This window comes from Amphiura filiformis, chromosome 12 (genome assembly GCF_039555335.1).
Source record: "Amphiura filiformis chromosome 12, Afil_fr2py, whole genome shotgun sequence".
Lineage (NCBI taxonomy): Eukaryota > Metazoa > Echinodermata > Ophiuroidea > Amphilepidida > Amphiuridae > Amphiura > Amphiura filiformis.
In genome coordinates this window covers 22,950,117-22,972,557 of record NC_092639.1, presented here as the reverse complement: position 1 = coordinate 22,972,557, position 22,441 = coordinate 22,950,117, and the positions used below count along the sequence as shown (strand labels likewise).

The 22,441-nt window shown below is 36.8% G+C and overlaps 1 protein-coding gene and 1 pseudogene across 1 annotated transcript in view; both read right to left on the bottom strand.

Annotated features, from left to right (window-relative positions):
* LOC140166713 (solute carrier organic anion transporter family member 2A1-like) overlaps positions 1-11,656 on the bottom strand; it is a 45,267-nt gene extending 33,611 nt beyond the window's left edge. Inside the window, exons 1-3 of the mRNA XM_072190213.1 lie at positions 11,403-11,656; positions 2,529-2,751; positions 994-1,163 (exon numbers count right to left, since the gene is read on the bottom strand). Of these exons, the coding sequence (XP_072046314.1) occupies positions 994-1,163; positions 2,529-2,751; positions 11,403-11,471 (462 nt within the window). The 5' untranslated portion in view covers positions 11,472-11,656. The remainder of the gene's footprint in view (positions 1-993; positions 1,164-2,528; positions 2,752-11,402) is intronic.
* An 8,037-nt stretch (positions 11,657-19,693) lies between these two features.
* Positions 19,694-21,354, bottom strand: LOC140165954 (very long chain fatty acid elongase 6 pseudogene; annotated as a pseudogene).
* Between the last annotated feature and the right edge of the window lie 1,087 nt (positions 21,355-22,441).

Here is a 22,441-nt window from a genome sequence, read left to right as displayed (position 1 = left end):
CAACAAATTCTTCAGTCCCAAGTTATTTTCATTTAGATCATGTATTTTCTCACGGAAATAGCTGTTTACAACTTTGGTTAAAAACCAAAATTCCAACGGATAAGCCGTGTTAATGTGTGTTAAGATTACTAATTATGATTATGGTTCATACAGTTTAACAAGATAATCCACGTGTGATTTCAGGAATCGGTATATTCATGAATTTATATAACTTGTTATGAAGGACGAATATTCTTAATTTGGTAAACAAGTTCCCCCTGGCACTAAATGACACGTTAATGTTAATTATGAAAATGTATTAAATTGTTTTGAACATACTTAATTTATAAGCTCCACGTCATCAAATTTCATAACCATAATTTTTGCTGAGTAATGGTTTCGTAACCAACATTTCTGCTGACGTGGCAGCCTCCAAAATCAGATAAATAGAGGTCCCAAACTCAAGAAGAGTCAGTCAGATTCTAGACTGGATTCAGACCGTTGGTCTTAACCGAGAGAGTAGCTCTCGATAGCCTTACCGATTCATGATATTCAGGTGAATATCAGTAATACTTAGAGAAAACGTACTGCATAGGCCTGCGTGCCGAAACTTAAGAGTTACAACATTAAAAAGAGCTTTGGGTTTTAACGTAAAATACTTGCGTGTATTTTTGTCTGATTAATTGTACTTTGCAATTAATTCCCGTAACCCAGTTGTGAGCCCCGCACGACCGGCGTTATAATATCTTACTTGTCATCAATGCTCTATAATTTTTGAGAAAAATGCAAAGCGTGCGAAGCGAGCAAAATTGTGTAATTTGGGCCCAAAACACGGTATTTTTGTGCTAAAAGGAAGATGAACAAGGCAATGCAACAATATCATGGTATAAACAAGGATATGTTCTTTTGGTAAACATTTCTATTGTCTCCCCCTAAAATCGGTCATAAGATTGTACTACAAACTACATTTCCCCTCTGCAAGATCATGAGATAATAAACAAGCGAATTGTTTACCTGGCAAAACTCTGACGTTTCGTTCTTCGTCACTAAATCTCGATCATCAGAGAGGCAGAGAAATTTACTCAGCAATTCTGCTGAAGCCTTCTTATCATTGGTCAGAATATCAGCAGTATCAGTTGGCTCGCTCAAATAGTGGGGCAAGGTGCACAAAAAGTTTCCAATTACTGAAAAAATACGATGGAATAAAGAATTTGATATAAATACAAAATTATAAAGATTAGCGCTGGCTTGGGAGATAACCTATAGGTTGGTGTGAAAATGCGTAATTTTGAACATAAAATTGTCGATGAACGGGAAGATTTGCTAAAATGGTCAAATATGAGGTTTATTTACGTAACATAAAAATATGTTAATAAACAAAGATAAATAAATGTGATCGCGGCACATGATTTCCAGAACACGTAAGATGCAGTATTATTATACAGAAATGAAATGAAATAACAATTGTATGGCGCTTTTCTGTACATACTTTGTGCCACCGTATCACAACCCGGCACTTGTGCTTTTCTAGTGTGCCATGCACAGACACCTACACCTTTATCCTACACTTCCCCCACCCTATTAATCAATGTTTTGGTGTCTTGCAGGCCTGCCGCAGACCTGGCTTTGCTCAACAATAGTGGCGTAGCTAGGGGCTGTGGCGCCCAAGGCTAAGGATACATAATGGCGAAATTTTGCACAAAATAATTAGGCCTATTACAAGTCATTAATTTTAGTTATAATAAAGTTGAATATCGGTCTTAAATTGATCGTTCAAATAATTATGTGCTGAAATGTGAGGTGAAATGCCCACAAAACGTGCGAAAAGTTTGACTTTCATCGCTAAGAGGGGGCGCAGAATCGATGCTAAACTGGTCAATTCGGCGCACCCTAAGGGTGGCGCCCAGGGCACATGCCCCTTTTGCCCCCGTCGCTACGCCACTGCTCAACAATGAATTGGAAGGAAGAGGATGCAAATGACGTTCATGCGTTGAAAGTGTACCAACATTTATAGTTTCCTTGATTGAAGCCACACTCCTCCCTTTAACACAGAACATCCATAATATTGACCCATACCCGTGCACACACTCAGGAGGGTGAAAGTGCATAGGAACAATGCCGGAAACTACGTCACGCTATTGTTCGACTTAGGCTACATATTTTTAACGCATGCGTGTTCGTCAATACAGCTTTAGTCTCCTCCACCTTCGCAACACGGTACGTGGAGTGTCTGGAATCACACTGACGGCGGAGGAGAATACTAGCTGGTCAGACAGTTTAATTTTATCAAGCATATATCTGAACAATCACCGTCATTTGATCCATTTACTACAAAATATATTGTATATTCAAAATATAATTTTAATATTGTAAACCTGTTAACTTATATATTTGTGTACTGAAGTATAAGGACACGTGAATAAATTCATGTCGAAGACAAAATGGCCGCTAATCCGCCTATTGTCTAGACCTAGGATACATATTTCGAATGAGGGCAGCAGACTAGGATGCTTATCCCTTCCTCTAGATCCCTGACACACTTCTCTTACCGGTTGCAATACAGCCCACTGCAATCCATCGAGGTCGGTGAGATTTGTGGCCAAAATAAGAAGCAAAAATGACCACACATATTATTGCCACATCATTCACACTCGCTAAAGCTCCCGATTCAGTACTCGACAACTTGAATTGACGTTCAAGGATTGTCAAGGCAGCATTTATGTACGTACTACTGATAAACAGTCTGATGATGGTGATGTTCAACACAAACAGCTGGAAATAAGAGAGAGAGAGAGAGAGATAAATTTAAATTTGAAATGTCATGGGCTGTGACTTTACCCAAGGTTCCACCTCACTAATGGGTGAGTTTGAAGTTAATGGCATCTTATGATTCTGCTTATTGTAAGCCCTATGCAGCCCATACACGATCAATTTGATTGATCAATCTTGGGGACCCTACGTGCAGGACTGGATACAAAATAATATTTCTCTTCAATAGTATCGAAAAGATCTAACCTAGGTTGATTTTATTGATGGTTGTACAATAAAATCACTATTATTGTTCATGTACACAGTGCACAATGGCAGATTTTGTATCCACTCTTGTATCTAGGGTATTTGATATTGATCAATCAAATTGATCGTGTATGGGCCGCATAGGGTGCTTGTCATCAATTTAATTCAGGACGCGTTTGAAAAGCGACACATCGTCGCGCGCGCCGAATACCTTAGTAATAAAGATCCCTTTAAAAGGGAGAGATTGGCCTTGAATAACCAAATTTGAGGAAATATATTAAAAACTATATATATATATAATTATACAAAGAACATACCGTACTACACTACAGAAACTCACATTACAGTAGACCTATAAGTTATATGAAACGATCTGATCCAAGTCAGCACTGTCCCTTTACACACCTGCTCCAACTACCACCTAGGCGTACCTAACCTATAGGGGACCTAGGCCTACATTGTTTTCTTACTTTCCTACCTATTATAATAGGCTACCTATAAACCTACCTATGATATTACCTATACCTATACAATCTACTACCAACCCATCACCTAAATACCCACCTATCAATATTAACATGATAAAGCTATCCATTCTCCCAAGCGTCCACATAGCATAATCAAGAGTTTAAGGGGGTACTACACCCCTGGCCAATTTTGTGCCTATTTTTGCATTTTTCTCAAAAATTATAGCGTATTGGTGGCTGCACTGAAAATTCAGCAACTCAAGGCAAGTATTGATCAAAAAAAAAATTGGTTTTCCCTCATTTTTGACTGTAACTCCACAACTGTTGTCAGTGCTGAATTTCCAGTGCAGTAGTTGTAGTCATTGCCCCTATAAAATACATGTCTTACTGGTCACCAATGCGCTATAATTTTTGAGAAAAGTGCAAAAATAGGCACAAAATTGGCCAGGGGTGTAGTACCCCCTTAATAGTACCATAGACCATGGAAGTAACACACATGTATAGACTACACTCTCTTATACTGTCATGCGAAAGTTCAATAACCACAAACAGTATTCTTTCACACCGTCTTGGAAACTAAAGCAAATTCCAGATATACTGTGAACCTGTCAACACTCAATGAAATTCATCATCCCTAGGTCAAAAAACAATCACCACTGAACACAGCTTTAGGGAAATGAGGCCCGGGAAATGAGGTTACTATTTCATCAATAGGTCAAGTCAAAGAATTAACTGCTGAATATAGCTAAATGAATTATATCATGGGTGTCAGGCTATTTTTAGTCTGCAAATCCACCGCTTAAATATTAAGCATTGTCCTGCCAATCGTTTTACTCAGGACGAAGCAAATGTAGGCCTATGTTAAGAAGTCTCCTACTTCTTTCTACTTCGGTTCAAAGGCGGGAAACGAATAGAGCTTAGCTTGGAAGCCAAGCTAAAAAGGGTTTCGAAGCACTGATGACAACTAATACGCTGGTCTGAATGGTTGCCCTTTAAAATTTACATATCAACACGTTTCTAGTGTCCGATCGGACAAAGTTTGCAATTTGACCCCTTCGTAATGACATTTGACCTCGGTTGACCCTCATTTTTGACTGTAACTCCACAACTGTTGTCTGTGCTGAAATAAAATTTCCAGTGCAGTAGTTGTAGTCATTGCCCCTATAATATACATGTCTTACTTGTCACCAATGCGCCATAATTGTTGAGAAAAGTGCAAAAATAGGCACAAAATTGGCCAGGGGTGTAGTACCCCCTTAATAGTACCATAGACCATGGAAGTAACACACATGTATAGACTACACTCTCTTATACTGTCATGCGAAAGTTCAATAACCACAAACATTATTCTTTCACACCGTCTTGGAAACTAAAGCAAATTCCAGATATACTGTGAACCTGTCAACACTCAATGAAATTCATCATCCCTAGGTCAAAAAACAATCACCACTGAGCACAGCTTTAGGAAAATGAGGCCCGGGAAATGAGGTTACTATTTCATCAATAGGTCAAGTCAAAGAATTAACTGCTGAATGTAGCTAAATGAATTATATCATGGGTGTCAGGCTATTTTTAGTCTGCAAATCCACCGCTTAAATATTAAGCATTGTCCTGCCAATCGTTTTACTCAGGACGAAGCAAATGTATGTTAAGAAGTCTCCTACTTCTTTCTACTTCGGTTCAAAGGCGGGAAACGAATAGAGCTTAGCTTGGAAGCCAAGCTAAAAAGGGTTTCGAAGCTGGTCTGAATGGTTGCCCTTTAAAATTTACATATCAACACGTTTCTAGTGTCCGATCGGACAAAGTTTGAAATTTGACCCCTCCATAATGACCTTTGAGCTGGATCGGACAAAGTTTGAAATCCACGACCTTCGACCTTGACCTCCGATGACTTTAAAACTACCCTCTACGAGGGTCATTCAAAAAGTTCTACAGCCATCATATTGAAATTACCCCAAAGTTATTTGATTAAATTGTGATTTTTTGTACAAATTACATAATCAATATCTAATGTTTGTAGATAGTACAGATTTACTGGGTATCATGTATTTTGCACAACCAAGCCGATACATGTTCAGAATAGCCTTTTCCATAGGTTGTCGACTTCGATTGGATGAGCACTCGTTGGTTCAAGTCATATTAATTGGGTCATAAGTTAAAATCAAATAAGTCCTATGCAAAGTTTTTGTATTTTTAAGTATACACAATGTTAATAACAAACTGTTCATTATTTTCATCTCAAGATGCATACATTGCTTAAAATAGGAATTACCCTCAAATATGGTCTAGCCGAAAACTGGAAAATATGGTCTAGCCGAAAACTGGAAGCTATACTAAATAAGGTAGGACATTTTTGTTGCGCTTGGAAAAGCGCGCTTAGGCTGCGATCACATAGAAGTATACTATTCGTGTATACGGTGCACGTTTTGCAGGTGCACGCGTATAGCTTGAATCGAGCAAGAGGGCACTAATTCGCTATACGAAATACGCTCATTCGATCAGGCTGAGTTTACTTTAGGAGTATGCTATGTGAACTCAGCCTGATCGAATGAGCGTATCGTATAGCGAATAGCGAATACCGTATACCGTATACTTAGGCTGCGATCACATAGAAGTATACTATTCAGTCAGCCACCTGGACAACCGAATCTTTAGAAATGCTTAGTCGCGCTAAAAGTCGATCGATACATGTTAAAATCAGCACAATTGAGAGATACACCTTTTTGATATGAAATTAATTTTCTCGGTCTAATATAAAGCAATATTTTTTTTTTTCTTCAGTAATGTCAGTTAAAAACTTGGTGCTTGGATATATTTTTTTTTTTAATCCTGGTGTTAAAATCAAGCATCAAATTGTGTCTTTTAGTGTTATATTTTTGATTTTTATAGGCCTTGAGTTCGCCTGCGAGCTTTTTACGGAATTGTTTTTTAGCGTCTCAAACTAATATAGTTTGCTAAAGAAAGATATTTCCCACCTCTGTAAAGCACATCGTGTGGGTCTATATATTATAGTTTTGTCAGAATTTGCGTTTTTATTTTACCCTTTTCCCTTCATGCTCCGAAAATGTCAAACTCAGTACTTTTATCTCGTGAGCAACCAGCAGAAATAGTCGATATTTTCATTGTTGTCATCCAGGGCAATTTCCCATTGAAAAGCATATTGCCCGACCAGCGATTTAGTAGCCCAAATCCCTAATTGGGTTTTCTGGTAAATGAGGTGAATTTTAAAAATATGCTCCCGTGATAGCCTGCAATTTCAATTTATATGGATTCCATGATTATGAAAATCATTTTGTCTGTCTGTTTGTTTGTTTACCTAGGTTAGTCCGTATTTTCTCTTAAAAGAGACGCACGCTTGAGGTCCATGGGAAAATCCACGGTCCAAACCTAGAAAAATTAGCGTGTTATTATACGGAATTGGTTTATTAGCGTCTCAAACTAATATAGTTTGCTAAAGAAAGATATTTCCCACCTCTGTAACGCACATCGTGTGGGTCTATATATTATAATCTTCTGTCCCTCCTATCTCCAGGTGAATTTTGTATGACCTACCCCCACCCCCCCCCCCCCCCCCCATCGCGGGTTGCCATTTTCATGACACCCTTCAGACTTGTGTTCGGGTTTGTTTTTAATTTGACATGTAGGCGTATACCTAAATGTATAGCTATGCTATAGGCCTATATTATTATGTAATATCATGTGCATGTAGGCCTATGGGGTGGGGTGGGTGCAGAGGTGTGTGAGGTGGGTAGTGGGGGTGTATGTAGGGAAACTTTGGGGTGGTACTCAACACACTTTAACCATGACTTCCAATGCAAGGCTTATTGTTGCCACAAATGTTTTTTTTTTTTTTTTTTTATTTAATAGGTTTTTATAAACTTCCATGTTTAACCTGGTATTGTTTTGGCTGCTTCATTAGGGCCTATGACTTTCGGTGGGTTTCCAAAAGCAGTTTCAAACAAACACAAACAAAAGGCACCATACCCAGTCACCTTCGTGACAATTGAAACACTACGTCAAGTATTAACATCCAAGTTATTCTGTTTTTAGGTAAGCAATTTTAAATAATTGCTTGAACAGGTTTTTGTTAAAAAACAAAAACCTGACAGCCCGCCTGACAGAGGGAGAAGAGGGGAAGAGAGATGGAGAATCCATACGATATGCAATACCATACGATTATATTCAATAAGCCTGGCAAAAATTGTCTATTTGGGCCCCCGCCCCCTCCCCCCAAGTGCAGGGAAATTTGGTGGATTTGGGCCACCGCCCCATACAGGCTTACCCCCCCCCCCCCTTGGAAAAAATCCCAGCTACGCGGCTGTGATCAGTAGGAGCGCTATTAGGTCTGGGAATTTCGTTGCTATATTGAAGTTCTGGCAACACTGTACCCATGCCGGTATTCCTATTAAACCCAGGGATATCGATTCACAATGCTAGTATTAGCTTTAGATTTCACGCGTTGATTTTGAAATTTTTCAGGCGGGAATAAAAAATGATGAAATCAAAACGGAAATTCTGACAAAACAATGATATATCGCTCACGGTGATGTGCGTTAGAAAGTTGGGAAAAATCCTTCATTAGCGAACTATATTCGCTACTTGCACGGTTCCGCCATTATGCACTATGGGCGGGGAGAGCCTCGAACTGGCAGCATACATGAAAGGAAGAATTATGTAACCTTACACAGAACGTTATGACTAGTTCAATTCCCATTCATGTATGCTGCCAGTTCGAGGCTCTCCCGCACATAGTGCATAATGGCGGAACCGTGCAAGTAGCGAATTACTTTGAAAAGCTAAAAGGTTGATCCAAAAAAAGGCTCGCGGGCAGAGTTTAAGCCTATCAAAATCGAAAATCTTACACGAAATGACTGAATTTCACGCCTAAGTTTATCACTAGGATTTGAAAAAAATACAGTATCAAGCACTACAATTTGACCTGACATTTACTGAAAAAATGAAAATGATTGCTTTTATTTGGCCGAGAAAATAAATTTTACATTGAAAAGTTGTAACTCAAAATTTAGCTCATTTCAACACCAAATTCGATCGTTTGTATTGCCTCATTAAATGACTGAGTGAGTCTTGCAGAACAAAAGAATCGGTTGTCCAGGCTGCTAACTGTATTCGGCTATACGGTGCACGTTTTGCAGGTGCACGCGTATAGCTGATATCGAACAACGTAATTTCATACTACCGGGTCACATCAGAGGGCACTATTCGAAAAGGCCGTATACCAGCGTATAGTATAGTAATATAATGGGAATCGTACGTGTTCGATTTTCGTGCAGCGTATTCCGTCCTGTTCGGATGTGGCACTGCAATTTGTGGGTGTACATTACGTAGAAAATGGTAAGTTCCAATAGCTCCTTTGTAGGCCTATTCATTTTCAGTGGCTCCGGAACCGGAGGGACCCAGGGGCCCGCCCCAGGGCCGGATTTGAGGCCCCCAAACGCACAATGAGGAAGACATCTGCACTTAAGGGGACTCGATCGAATGAGCGTATTTCGTATAGCGAATACCGTATACCGTATACTTCTATGTGAACTCAGCTTTAGTGGCAAAGTTGTTAGATTTTACTGCGTGTTCGATTTTAGTGCAGCGTATACCGTCCTAATTTTAAAACTAAACCATATGTGGGTAAATTCATTTTCAATTCAATCTAATTCTGCACATTATGACACCTCGTTGAATGCAATGTGACCTCAAGAAGTAAAGTTACAAGCATTTGATTAGACGAAGAAAATTGGTAAACTGACCTATACTGGCTATTCGCTATACGAAATGCGTTCATTCGATCAGGCTGAGTTCACATAGTATACTCCTATATGAACTCAGCCTGATCATGGAAATAGTAGATCTACTATTTCCATGGCCTGATCGAATGAGCGTATTTCGTATAGCGAATACCGTATACCGTATACCGTATACTTCTATGTGATCGCAGCCTTAGACAACTTATAGTCATGCAGATTATTACGGGTTGTTGCTTCATATAGAAGTCCCAAATCTGCTAATGAGGATTATGAATACAATGTCACGCTCTAACACACATGTAACACTGGTACTCAACAACGGAATGAATCTATATTCCTCATTAGCATATATGAAGCACCTACCAGATTATGGATAATGTCTGTGTAACCAAGCAGAACTGACTTTACAGATGATAAAAGTGTCTGTACTAGAATCAAATATTTGGCATGATTACTCACTTTGGATCTTCTCTGGTTAAACTTGCTTTTAGTACCATGTTTATTACCAACAACACTCATAAAGTCAAATGGAAATGGTTAGACCATATCAAAAGTACCCTAAGTTTATGTAATATGAATCATGTCTTAAACATAAATGAACCAACTCAAATTAAATAGGCGACCATTTTTTTTTTAAAGAATAAAAGATATTGATTTTACTAAATTAATGGACCAAGCAAATTATAAATCCTCTTTAAGCCATTACGTAACTTTGAAATCATCCCATCACATTAAATCACACCTGCTAAATAAAGTTGATTTTTACGGTGTCAATTTAAAATTTAAAATTTAAAATTAGATCCGACACACTTTCACTTAACAGTCGCAATTGTAAATGTGATAAGAAGTTAGATGCCACTGGTCTCTGTTCATTATGTAAAACGATATTGAAGATGTTTACCACTTTCCTTTTACATGTACATGTACATGTCTTAATGCAATCCGAATTGATGAATTTTCAAAACTGGAAAGCTGTTTAATTATGAATAAGTTAGATGACATGGATTATGTTTATTACAGGTGACTTGAAAATGAAACTGATGCTAACCCAGGTAATATGAGCTTATATACACCTATCCGACTTCGCCATTACTGCGGTGTCCCTGATGTAAAACTGCGGTGTCCTGAGGTCGGGGGTTCCATCCATTATTTATTTTGTGCTATATAGTATTGTACCCGGGAATTGTACACAACAGTGATATTCAATACACAATCATGAGTATTGAATTACGAATTAAAACGCCCGATCTGGTACATCTGTGTTGCCGTCGATAGAGGGCCAAATACAGTAAACGCTTCTCGGATTGGTGTATACGATTGTCGTCAGGACACCGACAATATCCGTACCTTTTTCGACACCTTTTGTAAAAGTTATCTGAAGCGTGGCTTGGTTTTTACGTAATAGTATTATTGATTCATCTCATACTACTGTGTTTTAAGGGTATGTATTGTTGGTCGAAGCAGCCAAAAAAAGTAGTTCGCAGCATCTTGCGAATGGTAGTGAGCTTTAGCAAAAATTGCATTGCTCAATTCGTAGCGAGCGTGTAGAAGAATTCAAATATCACAGATATACTTTTGTAGGTCCTGTGGTTCTTGAGTTATGTTGTAAAGAGGGCTGAAACAACGACGCTCTTGTAAAACGTATATCAACAATAAATTAAGCAGGTTTTTATAAGTATATGATTTGTAGAATGAACTTTTGCAAAACACCAAAGTGTTATTTTTCAATAATATATTGATTCAGATAATGAAAATCGATTTATGGCTGCTTCGACCAACAATACCTCGTATTTTCTTAAATATTAGTTTTAGTTATGTTATATATTTTATTTCTATCTCTATATGTATATGTATTACTTTTTATTTGTATTGAACGCACCGCCGGGTAGGAAAATGTCCAAACTTGGCGAAAAACTGCAAAAATTACCAAAGTTATACAAAAGTGTGCAAAGTTGCCCAAATATGGCATCTAAAGGTGCTAAATTTGGTTGGTTTTGTTTTTAGTCGTGTTTTGTTCTTATTCTGTTTTACTGTAGTTTCGCCACGCCCACGGGGTTGGTGCTATCAGCTGCCCAACAGACCGGGTTGCTCATGCAGATCCCATGTGTTGTATTTACTTTTGGATGTACAATAAATATAACTTTGATAAAATGAAATAAAAAATGAAATGAAATACTTCACTCACCTTTGGATTGGCTAGTTTTTGAAGCCATGACGGCTTACAGGGACCGCATCCACACTTGTTTTCAGCCATATCTATCAGAGGCTATCAGACGCTAAAATGAAGTTTACACAGCGACAAATTTCAATACTTATATAACATTAATTTTGTTTTGACCAATCTAACTGAATGAAAGTTACTAATGCGTATATAATTTTGGTACAAGGACGGTAACAACAATATGTTGAAGTTAACCCTAACATACGGACAATACACAGAAGTAGCAGGTCGTTAGATTTGTCCTTGCAAGACTGATTTTGTACGTCTTTTGATTAATCGGATAAGGTAGCTTGATCATCAAGAATTATAGCTTCGAATTTGCACACGATAGTCACTCATTCAAGGCTGGAGTCCCAAGCACAGCAGTATACACCAAAATGAAATGGTTTCTAAGGCTGAGTTCACATAGAAGTATACGGTATACGGTATTCGCTATACGAAATACGCTCATTCTATCAGACTGAGTTCATATAGGAGTATACTATGTGAACTCAGCCTGATCGAATGAGCGTATTTCGTATAGCGAACAGCGAGTATGTCAGTTTACCCATTTTCTTCGTCTTATCAAATGCTTGTAGGCCTAACTAGTACTTCTTGAGGTCACATTTAATGAGGTGTCATAATGTGCAGAATTAGATAGTGCATCTATTAAAAAAAATAATTTACCCACATATGGTTTAGGTTTTTAAAATTTGGACGGTATACGCTGCACTAAAATCGAACACGCGCGATTCCCACTATACTATACTAAACGCAGGTATACGGCCTTTTCGAATAGCTCTTATGTGACCCGGTACTATGAAATTACCTTGCTCGATTTAAACTATACGCGTGCACCTGCAAAACGTGCATCGTATACCCGAATAGTATACTTCTATGCGATCGTAGCCTTATGTGACCCGGTACTATGACATTGCCTTGCTCGATTTAAGCTATACGCGTGAACCTGCAAAACGTGCACCGTATACCCGAATAGTATACTTCTATGTGAACGCAGCCTAAAAGTGGTCTTAGAATAAAATCCATTTTATTGCTTTTTACCTTTTAGAATTAGCCGAGTGGGAGGGTTTTAATGGAATAATTTTTGTGTAAAAACTGAAGCATCCTATGTATAACAGAATATATATGAATATTAGCTGTACATCGTTATAAATGATTATTATAAATGATCGTTATAATGATTTGTGATCGCGGTCTAATTGATCTGATTTTAAGGTATGGGGTATGAGCGACCTTGAAGTACAGGTATCTTGAGAAGGGAAGCAACGAGTTACCCCAAATCACAGCGACAAGTAGTGCCTGGGCCGCCGAGTGCTAATATATATTTATTTAGGAAGGGGCGTTTTTCCCAAATTTGATATTTTTGGTGATATTTAAAAAAAGCGACATGCCAAAGACAAATCTTTTTGCACATAACTTTGTTATTGCTAATACAACTCTTTTCTGCACGTGGTTTTTTTCCAACACAAAAGATTTTTGAATTTTGATGGTTTGCAAGTAAAGAGTGTCCGCACTATCGACTGATTACGTAACTGTTATGAATAATTTATTAGTTTTTCAATGCAATCGCCTCGACCCATTAGTACGTATTATCTGTATTATCAAAGTACTGTGGAATAACAATCCGGTAAGTTCAATGAACTACGCCTACGCCCTAATACCGATGGAGTTTCAATACACCACATTTCGCCATACTGCATTCTAGAAACGCTTGCTGTTAGAATAAGAAAAATGTTAATGCTAAAATATTGCACATTCTAGGGAAGCGTGGTTACCGTTTTGAAATAACCGAGTGAGAGGGTTTTCAAGAAAATATTTTTCCTGTCAAAACTGAAGCATCCTCTGTATAAAAGAAAATATGAATATTAACTGCACGTCATATATAACGATTCGTGATACCCAATTGTGGCACATTTGATGTCGTTTATGAGGCAGAGAATTTTATTTCAATTTTATATACGCCAAAATATTTGTTTAATTGAGCAAGAATAAGGATAGAAAAAACGTTGAAAGTTCTATGTATAAATAACATTAGACCCGGCAAAAGATTACCGTTTCGTTTTTATGGTAATCTAATCTTTTATTTCCTGAAAAACATTTGGGGTCTAAAATGGATTTTTTATGTAATTGATAAAAACATCGAACGTGTATACAAGAAAAATAGTATGTTCCTCTATAGTATTTTACTGACCATGGAAATGTACTGACACCGTGCGAGCACATGTCAAAATCGATATAATGTATTGTCCATATAGACGCGCATTTATCATGTTTATTGTCGGATTAACAACAATTGAGCGCTATTAATACACATTAATGTTTTTAGGCAAATAAAATTCCAAAATATGGTACGTTTTCTGCTTTTGCTTGTCACGTGGTAGGCCTATATTGAAGTTGCGATTATATCTTCAAATAAGTTTCAAATGGATTCCATCAAGACAAGTGGCCGAGTGGTCTAAGGCGCTAGGTTCATAGAGCATATCCAAAGCGGCGTGGTGCGCCGTGAGTTCGAACCCCGCCTCTGCCAAACTTTAAAAGAAGTAAAATTAAAATTAAAATTTAACTTTTTTAAAATTTCATATTGGGGAAATGTGACTGGGAGAATTTATGTATGGCGTGGAGTGGTGTGGAGTTTCAATGGCTTCTTCTCTCCATACACAGATGAACAAATACAATAGAAGAAGGTCAGCACATAATGCAATCGCCTGGACCCATTAGTACATATTATCTGTATTATCAAAGTACTTGAAATAACAATCCGGTGAGTTCAATGTACTACGCCCTAATACCGATGGCGTTCTTCTCTCCATACACAGATGAACAAATACAATAGAAGAAGGTCAGCACATATGACCTGTTTTAATGACATGTTATATGAGTTGTACAAAAAGCTCAATATCGAAAAGATAAGTATTCGTTTGTGCATATGGACTGCACATTGAACATGCAAAAAATAAGTCACTATAATTTAAACAAGAAGTGGGATTTTGACATACTGTAAAAACATGGAATAAAACGACTAATAAATTCTGCTATCATGGCGTCATGGTTCATTATATCCCGTCATACTACAGTTACTGTCCGTTTTCCTATACACAATACACAGTGCTCTCACCATTGACGCGCGACCTTTACAAATAGTGTATGTTAGAAGTATAGGATTTGCCTAGTTAACATCACTGTGTGAAAAATAACCGGCCAATATTTAAAGTATTCTCCAAACTTCTAGCAAATATATTTCTCTAACATGACCTAAAATTACAGCTAGGTTAGATGTTCAGAAGCACTTTGGTAAAATGTGAGTGAGGGCAAGGCATAGCTAGTTCATATCTAGCCAACTCCCCGTGTTAATTGAATGGAGATTTGACCGAAAATATTGGTAACGGACCGCTCACTTCTGAAGGATGCCACAAAAAAACCGGTACAAGCTACATTTAAAGTATTCTATGAAATTCTAGAAAATATAGTTTTGTAACATGTCCTAAAATTTTAGCTAATTTAGGTGTTTTGAAGTATTCGCACTTTTGTGTTTTAGGAAGGATATGTAAACGACAGATAACACCAAAAAATATGAAGAAATTATTTCCAAACCGTGTTAAGTCAACAATCATTATGTTGCTCATTTTCAAGAATGCTGGTTAACAATAAGCAGACCATTGTCTCATTTCGTTAACAAAGGCCCACATACCATTGTTACCTTGCGTTTCCTTTATAATCGGTTACCCAACTGAAACTATAATACCAGGTCATTGCGATACCGCACAGGTAAAACAGACACATGTGCACAACCAGAGAAGATCTGATTTAATCAGTTGAGCTGTTTTCAATGAGTGTTATCTTGGTTTAATAGCTTTTAATGGGGTTTAAGTCCTGCAAAGGTCGTGGTGAATTCTACTGTAGACATGACTGCATCATGTATGTTTCTTTTAAGGGATCTAAAATGAGCGTTTATTGCGTTTCGACAGTATTTTTTATGGCACATGAGAGCACCTCAGACCTATCGAATTGTATTCTGAATACGAAGCATGTCTTTCTGATATCAAATAATTTTCATTTTTGAAAATCACAATATAATACAAATTTTATGACAAATTATAAAAATTTGATATTTTTCGAATTTTTAATATATAACAGTCCTCGAAGTAAATTATATAAATCTAATGATATATTGTTAAAGTGTATGTAGCAGGGAGGAAAAGCCGACGGTCAATTGAAAATTTTGACCTTTCATATTGAAGATATGGATTTTTGTTCCTAATTTTTTTTTTTGGTGTTTTGGGAAAAAAATCCATATCTTCAATACGAAAGGTCAAAATTTTCAATTGATCGTCGGCTTTTCAACCCACCTACATACACTTTAAGTATAAATCATCAGATTTATAAAGTTTACTTCAAGTACTGTTAAATATCAAAATATCAATTTTAATGATTTGCCATAAAATGTGTATTAAATTGCGAATTTCAAAATGCAAAATTATTTGATATCAGAATGACATTCTTCGTATTCAGAATGCAATTCGATATGTCTGATGTGCTCTAATGTCCCAAAATAAATACTGTCCAAACGTTCATACCCCAGCCCTTAATTCATTAATATTCGAGACCAATTTTGCTACCCATTTATATGTACACAGGCGGATCTGTTTTGTGTTGTTGTATTTTTGCTTCTTTTTAAATAACAGATTCTGGTACACGTGAACATGGTGAATGTTTCCATATTAAACGTAGCTCTATTTAAATCGACTGATGCAGAAAAAAACCCTCCAAATTCAGATTTATGCCTCCACCCCGGTTTGTCGGACATAAATAATGTTTGGCCCCAGATCCAGGTCCCCATATGCATCTGCCCCTTGCAGGGGATGTGTGAGGGTCGAAGAGGGGGGTTTAAATCATTGGTTATTGATATAAACATACGTTTGCCAGGGAGGTTCACCCATTTTTGTCATCTTTTCCGCAATAGCGGAATTCTTGACGTTTTTGGCACCTATTAATGATGTTATTTTGGGCGGAATAAAGATGTAGGCCTAATGCGTTGTTATCAGTCATATTCATAATTATAATTAATAATTAAGGATGCAAAATAAGGAACATGTAGGAATGGATATATAGCGTTTTGCAATGAATCTCTTCATGAATTATGCAGAACATCCAAAACCACGAACGTTGGTACCCTATAATTGCGAGTTCTTTAAAAAAAAATGTGAATTAAAACACACTTAGAGCAATGTACACAAGTTGGGAACGAGACTCCTTATCTTTTGGTGGTAAAAATATAACAACATTCGCGTGTTCCGGTCGAATGTTAAAATTGATTGTTCAATGAATCATAAAACTACTTTGATGATACCGATCTCAAGTGGGTATCAGGCTATCAGCCAATGAAAAAACTATTCGCCGGAAATATATTTGCGAGAGTTCAGTTTGTTGAAGTCGACAAATATATATTTGGTTGGTGGTCTCATACAACATTTGTGAGGGCTGTCATAGTTGTCGTCACTCAATCATGTCTTATGTTATGTTATGTTATGTTATTTATTTTTTTATTTATTTATATATTTATTTATTTATTCAATTAATTATTTATGTATTTGGCCATGCGTTTTGAGTTGGGCCGGTAATGTGTAACATGTTTCGCGAGATGTAATCAAATTGCAATCAAATTTGAGCCCATTTGTTTGCACTACTTTATGTAACTTGACTAATGCTTTCAAAATCAAAATCAAAAAGAAAAATTGAATTATCTCATTTACTTTTTTAATTATGAATTTTTAATTAAATCCGGGAAAATGATGTTTTTGAGCATTTCCGAAGCTACAGCTTTCCTTAATTACAATGATTTTTTTTCAAACATAGTGACCCCAAAATAGTTCCTTTTGGTTATAATAGTTAAAGAACATTCAAGGCTACTATTATACATTAAGAAATTATTTTCCTAAAATTTGTATATTCATTTTAAGTTCAGATTTCCGGAAATTCCCTAAGATTTCCCAAACGGGAAATATACCATATCTCCGGAAGGGAAAGTGGTATGAAGGTCAAACAACCACCAAAATGTGTATTTTTACCCACACTATAATGTCATGTCAATAACTCAATTTCAGCCAAAAGTGGATGTAAGGGGTTTTGAAACAAAGCTCTTCATATGATATCCCTAAAAGGGGTAGTATACAAAGTAAAACCCAGTGGGCCGATAATAGAATATAACCTTGAGGAAGAGAATATTTCAACATGTGATCTCTGGAAACTTCATTTTTGATGGTAACCTTGGTGGTACGATCACATAAGTAAGATGCAAACCAACGATTTACAGTACCCTCTATGCCAAACCTACAATTGAGTCTTTGTAACAAAATGTGGTGATCAACCGTGTCGAATGCCCGGGGTCGAATGCTGCCGACATGTCAAGTAACACCATGATGATAGTTTTACCATTGTCCAGAGACTGCAGAATATCATTCTTCAACTTAAGAAGTGGAGTCTCTGTACTATGGTGTCTCCTATAGGCAGATTGGTATTTCTCACCAAGATGGTTGACCTCAACATGGTCGGTTAGTTACCTGACATGTTGCAGCTTTTTCGACGATTTTGGAAAGGAATGTTATATTTGCCACAGGAAGATAACTTTTCAAGGAGTTTTGATCCAGGGTAGGCTTCTTGATTACAGGTGTTATAACAGAACGCTTAAGCCTTGATGGAAAAGAGCCTGTTACAAATGATGAGTTCACAATTCTAGTATTAATTGCAAACGGCATATGTAGGTTTTCTTTAAACCAACCAAGATGGTAGAGAATCTAATGAGCAGGATTTGCTAGAAAACTTCATAATGATTTTTCTAACATCATCATCAGTGAGTTGCTTGAAAGTACATAAACTTGTATGCATGTTACTATAGAAGTATATGAATCGTCATTTGCAGCAGAAGTTACATCAGTGTGCACATTCTTTCTTATATTTTCCACCTTCTCCATAAAAGAGATTAAAACATATCAGCAAGAACTTATCAGAAGTACAATCAGGAAGTTTAGATGGAGACCTGTTGAGAAGGAAATTGTACTATACATATCTTGTAGCATTTGTACATTTGTACCAATTATAAATATAATACTTTGCATAAAGTATTACAAAATTATATTTAAAATTCTCAATATCCAATATGCCCAAAATAACATTTCTCATATTAAGCTCAAAGGAGTCTCTCAAAAGATTAAACTGAACTTGATTCCAAAAAGGAGTTATTTCATTACAATCCCAAAAGAAATGTTGACTATCTTCTTTCTCTCTTCCACAAAAGGTACATAAATCAGATTTAACAATACCAATTTGAGGGAGCAATAACATTTATTCACAGCTATATACCTGTGTAAAATCTCAAATTGGAAATATCTTAATTTGGTGGAAAGAGATGATTGAAATGGAATGGAATAAATATCCTTCCAATGTAAGTCCCACTCTTCAAACTGAGTAGCCCATGTTATCTCACAAACGGTGGGGGGTGTTTAAAGACCAATCTTTTCAAAACACCGCACGATTAGCAACCCTAATACTACAGTTGTTCCAAAGGATTTGCTGACGATAATTCAAACAAATGTTTGTGTGAAATACATTAAAACATGTAATCACCTCATATATAAAAGTCATTTTAATACTCTTGAGACTATTGTCCTCTGGATTAACATTGCAATACCAGATTAAGTTGCCACCAAAAGGATCAAGTTCCGTTCGTAGAAACATTTCCATTTCCATTTGTTGCTGTTATTTAGTAACATTTTTACCCAAGCAACTTTAAGGCCCTTGATCATAGATGAAATATGCATATGTTTTAAACCGCCTTCTTGATAATCACAAACTAGTGTTTTACGACTAACCTTATCGGTTAATTTGACCAAATAAATTTATACAAAGTGGTATCAAGATCCATCAAGAAAGCATCATCTGGTTTTGGTAGAACTGAGAAAAGATAAATCAATTGAGAACGACCCAAAGTTTTAACAATAGTAATTTTACTCATAGGAGTCATATTGCTCATAGACCATATTCTAAGACAACTTTTGAGCTTCTCAAATTTAGGAATAAAATGAAATCCCGCCATATTCTTTAAATTAGTATTAAAAGTAACACATAGCAGTTTTTTATTTCCAAAGTAACAAAGAGCGAGCAACTCCGATTTCTCTAAATTAATTGCAAGACCAGAATAAAGTTACTGTTAAGAATTTGAATTGATTTCCTCAGAGAATTGACATCTCTTAAAGTGGTTCAAGTTCCTCAGGGAATTAGTCAAGGTTGAAATTTACCCATGTAAAATCTGTTTTGTCTGTCATCAGAGTAACAGGTGTAAGTCAGTTCTTTTGTGGAGAACTGGCCAAGCTGGGCTTCCTGTTTAAGTACAAGGCGGTATCATCAGCATAGGCGCTAATGATATTCTGTTCTGATTTAAAATAAGTCCGTTAATACCATTGTCATTTTTAATAAGTACTCTTAGAATCTCACTACAAACTATATACAACAAAGGACTAAGAGGGCATCCTTGACGGACACCACAACCCAAATAGGGGTTAGGTTCTGCATGGATAATAATTTGTTAATTAAAACTCATCTTGGCAATACCCTTTGGATTTTATATGTTACTTTTGGAAAAGTGGACATAATGGTGTCCACAATGAAAGTATAGAGTGTTAAAATGTGGAAAATCATGTCGCATTTTAAATTCAAATCTTCACTGAAGGCGTTGCCAATTATACACTGTCCTTAAATGTTTTTCTTTTCTTCAACCAATTCAGTGTTTCCATTGCTGTCCATCTTCGAATTAATACTTGACGAAGAAACCGAGCTACCTTTCTTCTTGTTAAAATATGCATTGTAAAAGAAGTTGAGAAATAGCAAAAAATAACTGAAGTACATCAATAGAGACCATTGGATATTCCAGTAGCTACTGTTGCATTGTTTACCAATGTTCAAAGCATTCCAGGCATATAGATTCACCAGAATTCCAACTATCATCTGGACAATTTGGGAGACAGTGATACACATGTTGATTCCGTTTGGTACGTTGAAAAGTTTGGATGCTTTAGCCGCGTAGTATGTATACATGAATCCATGTACCGTTACATTTGCTATCATAAAATATCTCGCAGCAGCAATCGCGTTACCGTAACTGTACCATGAATATAATAAAACTGTGACGTGGTGATACCAGTGAAGAAAAATCAGTTTCTGTTTCCGTAGAACTATGAATAATGTATCCCCTAGTTCTATGACTTTGCTCCACGTAAACAAGCACAACCAAAACCCAGATACAGATGTAAAGACTACTGGATCACAAACGGTTTCATGCCACCCATAACTACGAACCACATAATAAAATTCACTGAACGATCGTAAGGCACATAACCAGCTAAACATGGCAAGAGAAAGGGACCACAGAGTCAGTGGAAGACGCAGTTGAAATCGTTCCCGATGCCGCATCCATCTTTGCCCAACGAATATAAGCAGTAGATACACAGAACAGAGAATAAGTGCAATTGTCCAATAGCGGTGCAACCAGTTTACCGACGACACATGATCAAAGGCTTTTTCAAAATCAAATATTCGAAGAACGTGATAGTAGTCAGAGGGTTTGGTAGTCGAAAAATTTGACACGGAAATGGCCATTTTGGTGTTCAGAACTGTATTTTTCCTGATCACGGTGCCGACTTTTTTTTAATGCACGTAGCCCCCGGACGTAGCCGTGATATGTAGGCCTACATGTATACTTTTCACAATAATATTCTCCAATCCAAAATGGGTGATATTTGTATACGTACCTGACCCGATAGTAGTAAATCAGCGATCCGTAGCATAGATCTGACATGGAATACGATTTTCTATACTACACTTCTATGACAACCCTTAAGTGCCATAGCGTGCATTTACTAATTGAGCTGTGTGCTGTCAAGGCCATAGAAATTAATATTAATATGGTTCTTGTTTTGAGTAACAAGATTTGTTCAATATAAAATAGCAATGTTAGTAGTTTTCGGTGTTTTCCGAGATCGCAACCGTCTAGTAAGGCCGTTATAGCTTAAGTCGGATATTCAACAGACAGTAGTTCAAAAAATGACCAACTTCGTCAACCATCATTACAATCAGAATTTGCACTTAAAATAAACCTTTTAAAGTCAACCGGATTGCTCAGTGCCAGAAGTGGGTAAGTGCAAGAGCTGCCATGTGTAGATAAGTACAATATATTGTGTGTAAATTACCAAATGTTCACAGAGAAGCTATTACACTAACACACGTCTGGCACTGAGCAGTCGATTTGTTTATTTGGGATTACTATATGCTGCAAAGCTCATACAGGTTCCGATGTCTCATAATTTTATAACCAGGACCAAAACTCACCAGCCACAAAAAAAGACAAGAATCTTGTGAAAATTTCTGTGGTTTAGAACTATCTTAGCGATGTAGATGTTAAAAAATACCAGTTGGATAAATAATGTAACCAATTCGGAAAAACATATCACTAATGTCATGAATAGTGTGGAAGCACAGAATCTCCGTCACAAAACGGATAAGTTAATATAAACACATCACAGAAATAAGTCCCCCTCTCAACATTTCGTCATAACATCGTAAGGTTACACTTTGTACCAATAAAGCTAACTTAGAAATAATTATATGAATGTTTACTAAGTTTTGTGTGAAATTGAAAGATGTCCATGACTTCATGGCTGAATGAGCCCAAATGGAAGACAAAAATTGCCCTTTTCAAAAGCCACAAAGTAGGCCTATGCTTGTCACAAAAGTTGATTCATCACTGGTACTAATGGAAAAACAAAATGTGGTTGAGTGCAGTTTCAAATCCTCACCAAGAGAACATTTACTCTAATTTACTTTAACCAATTCATAATCATTCAGTTATGCAAATCCTTTTTTGGTTCAAACCTGAGTACAGGGCACTTCTTCGCTCAACTATGTAGTATAAATTTCAGGTGCTGTCGCTCAGCTATGTAGTAGGCCTATAAATT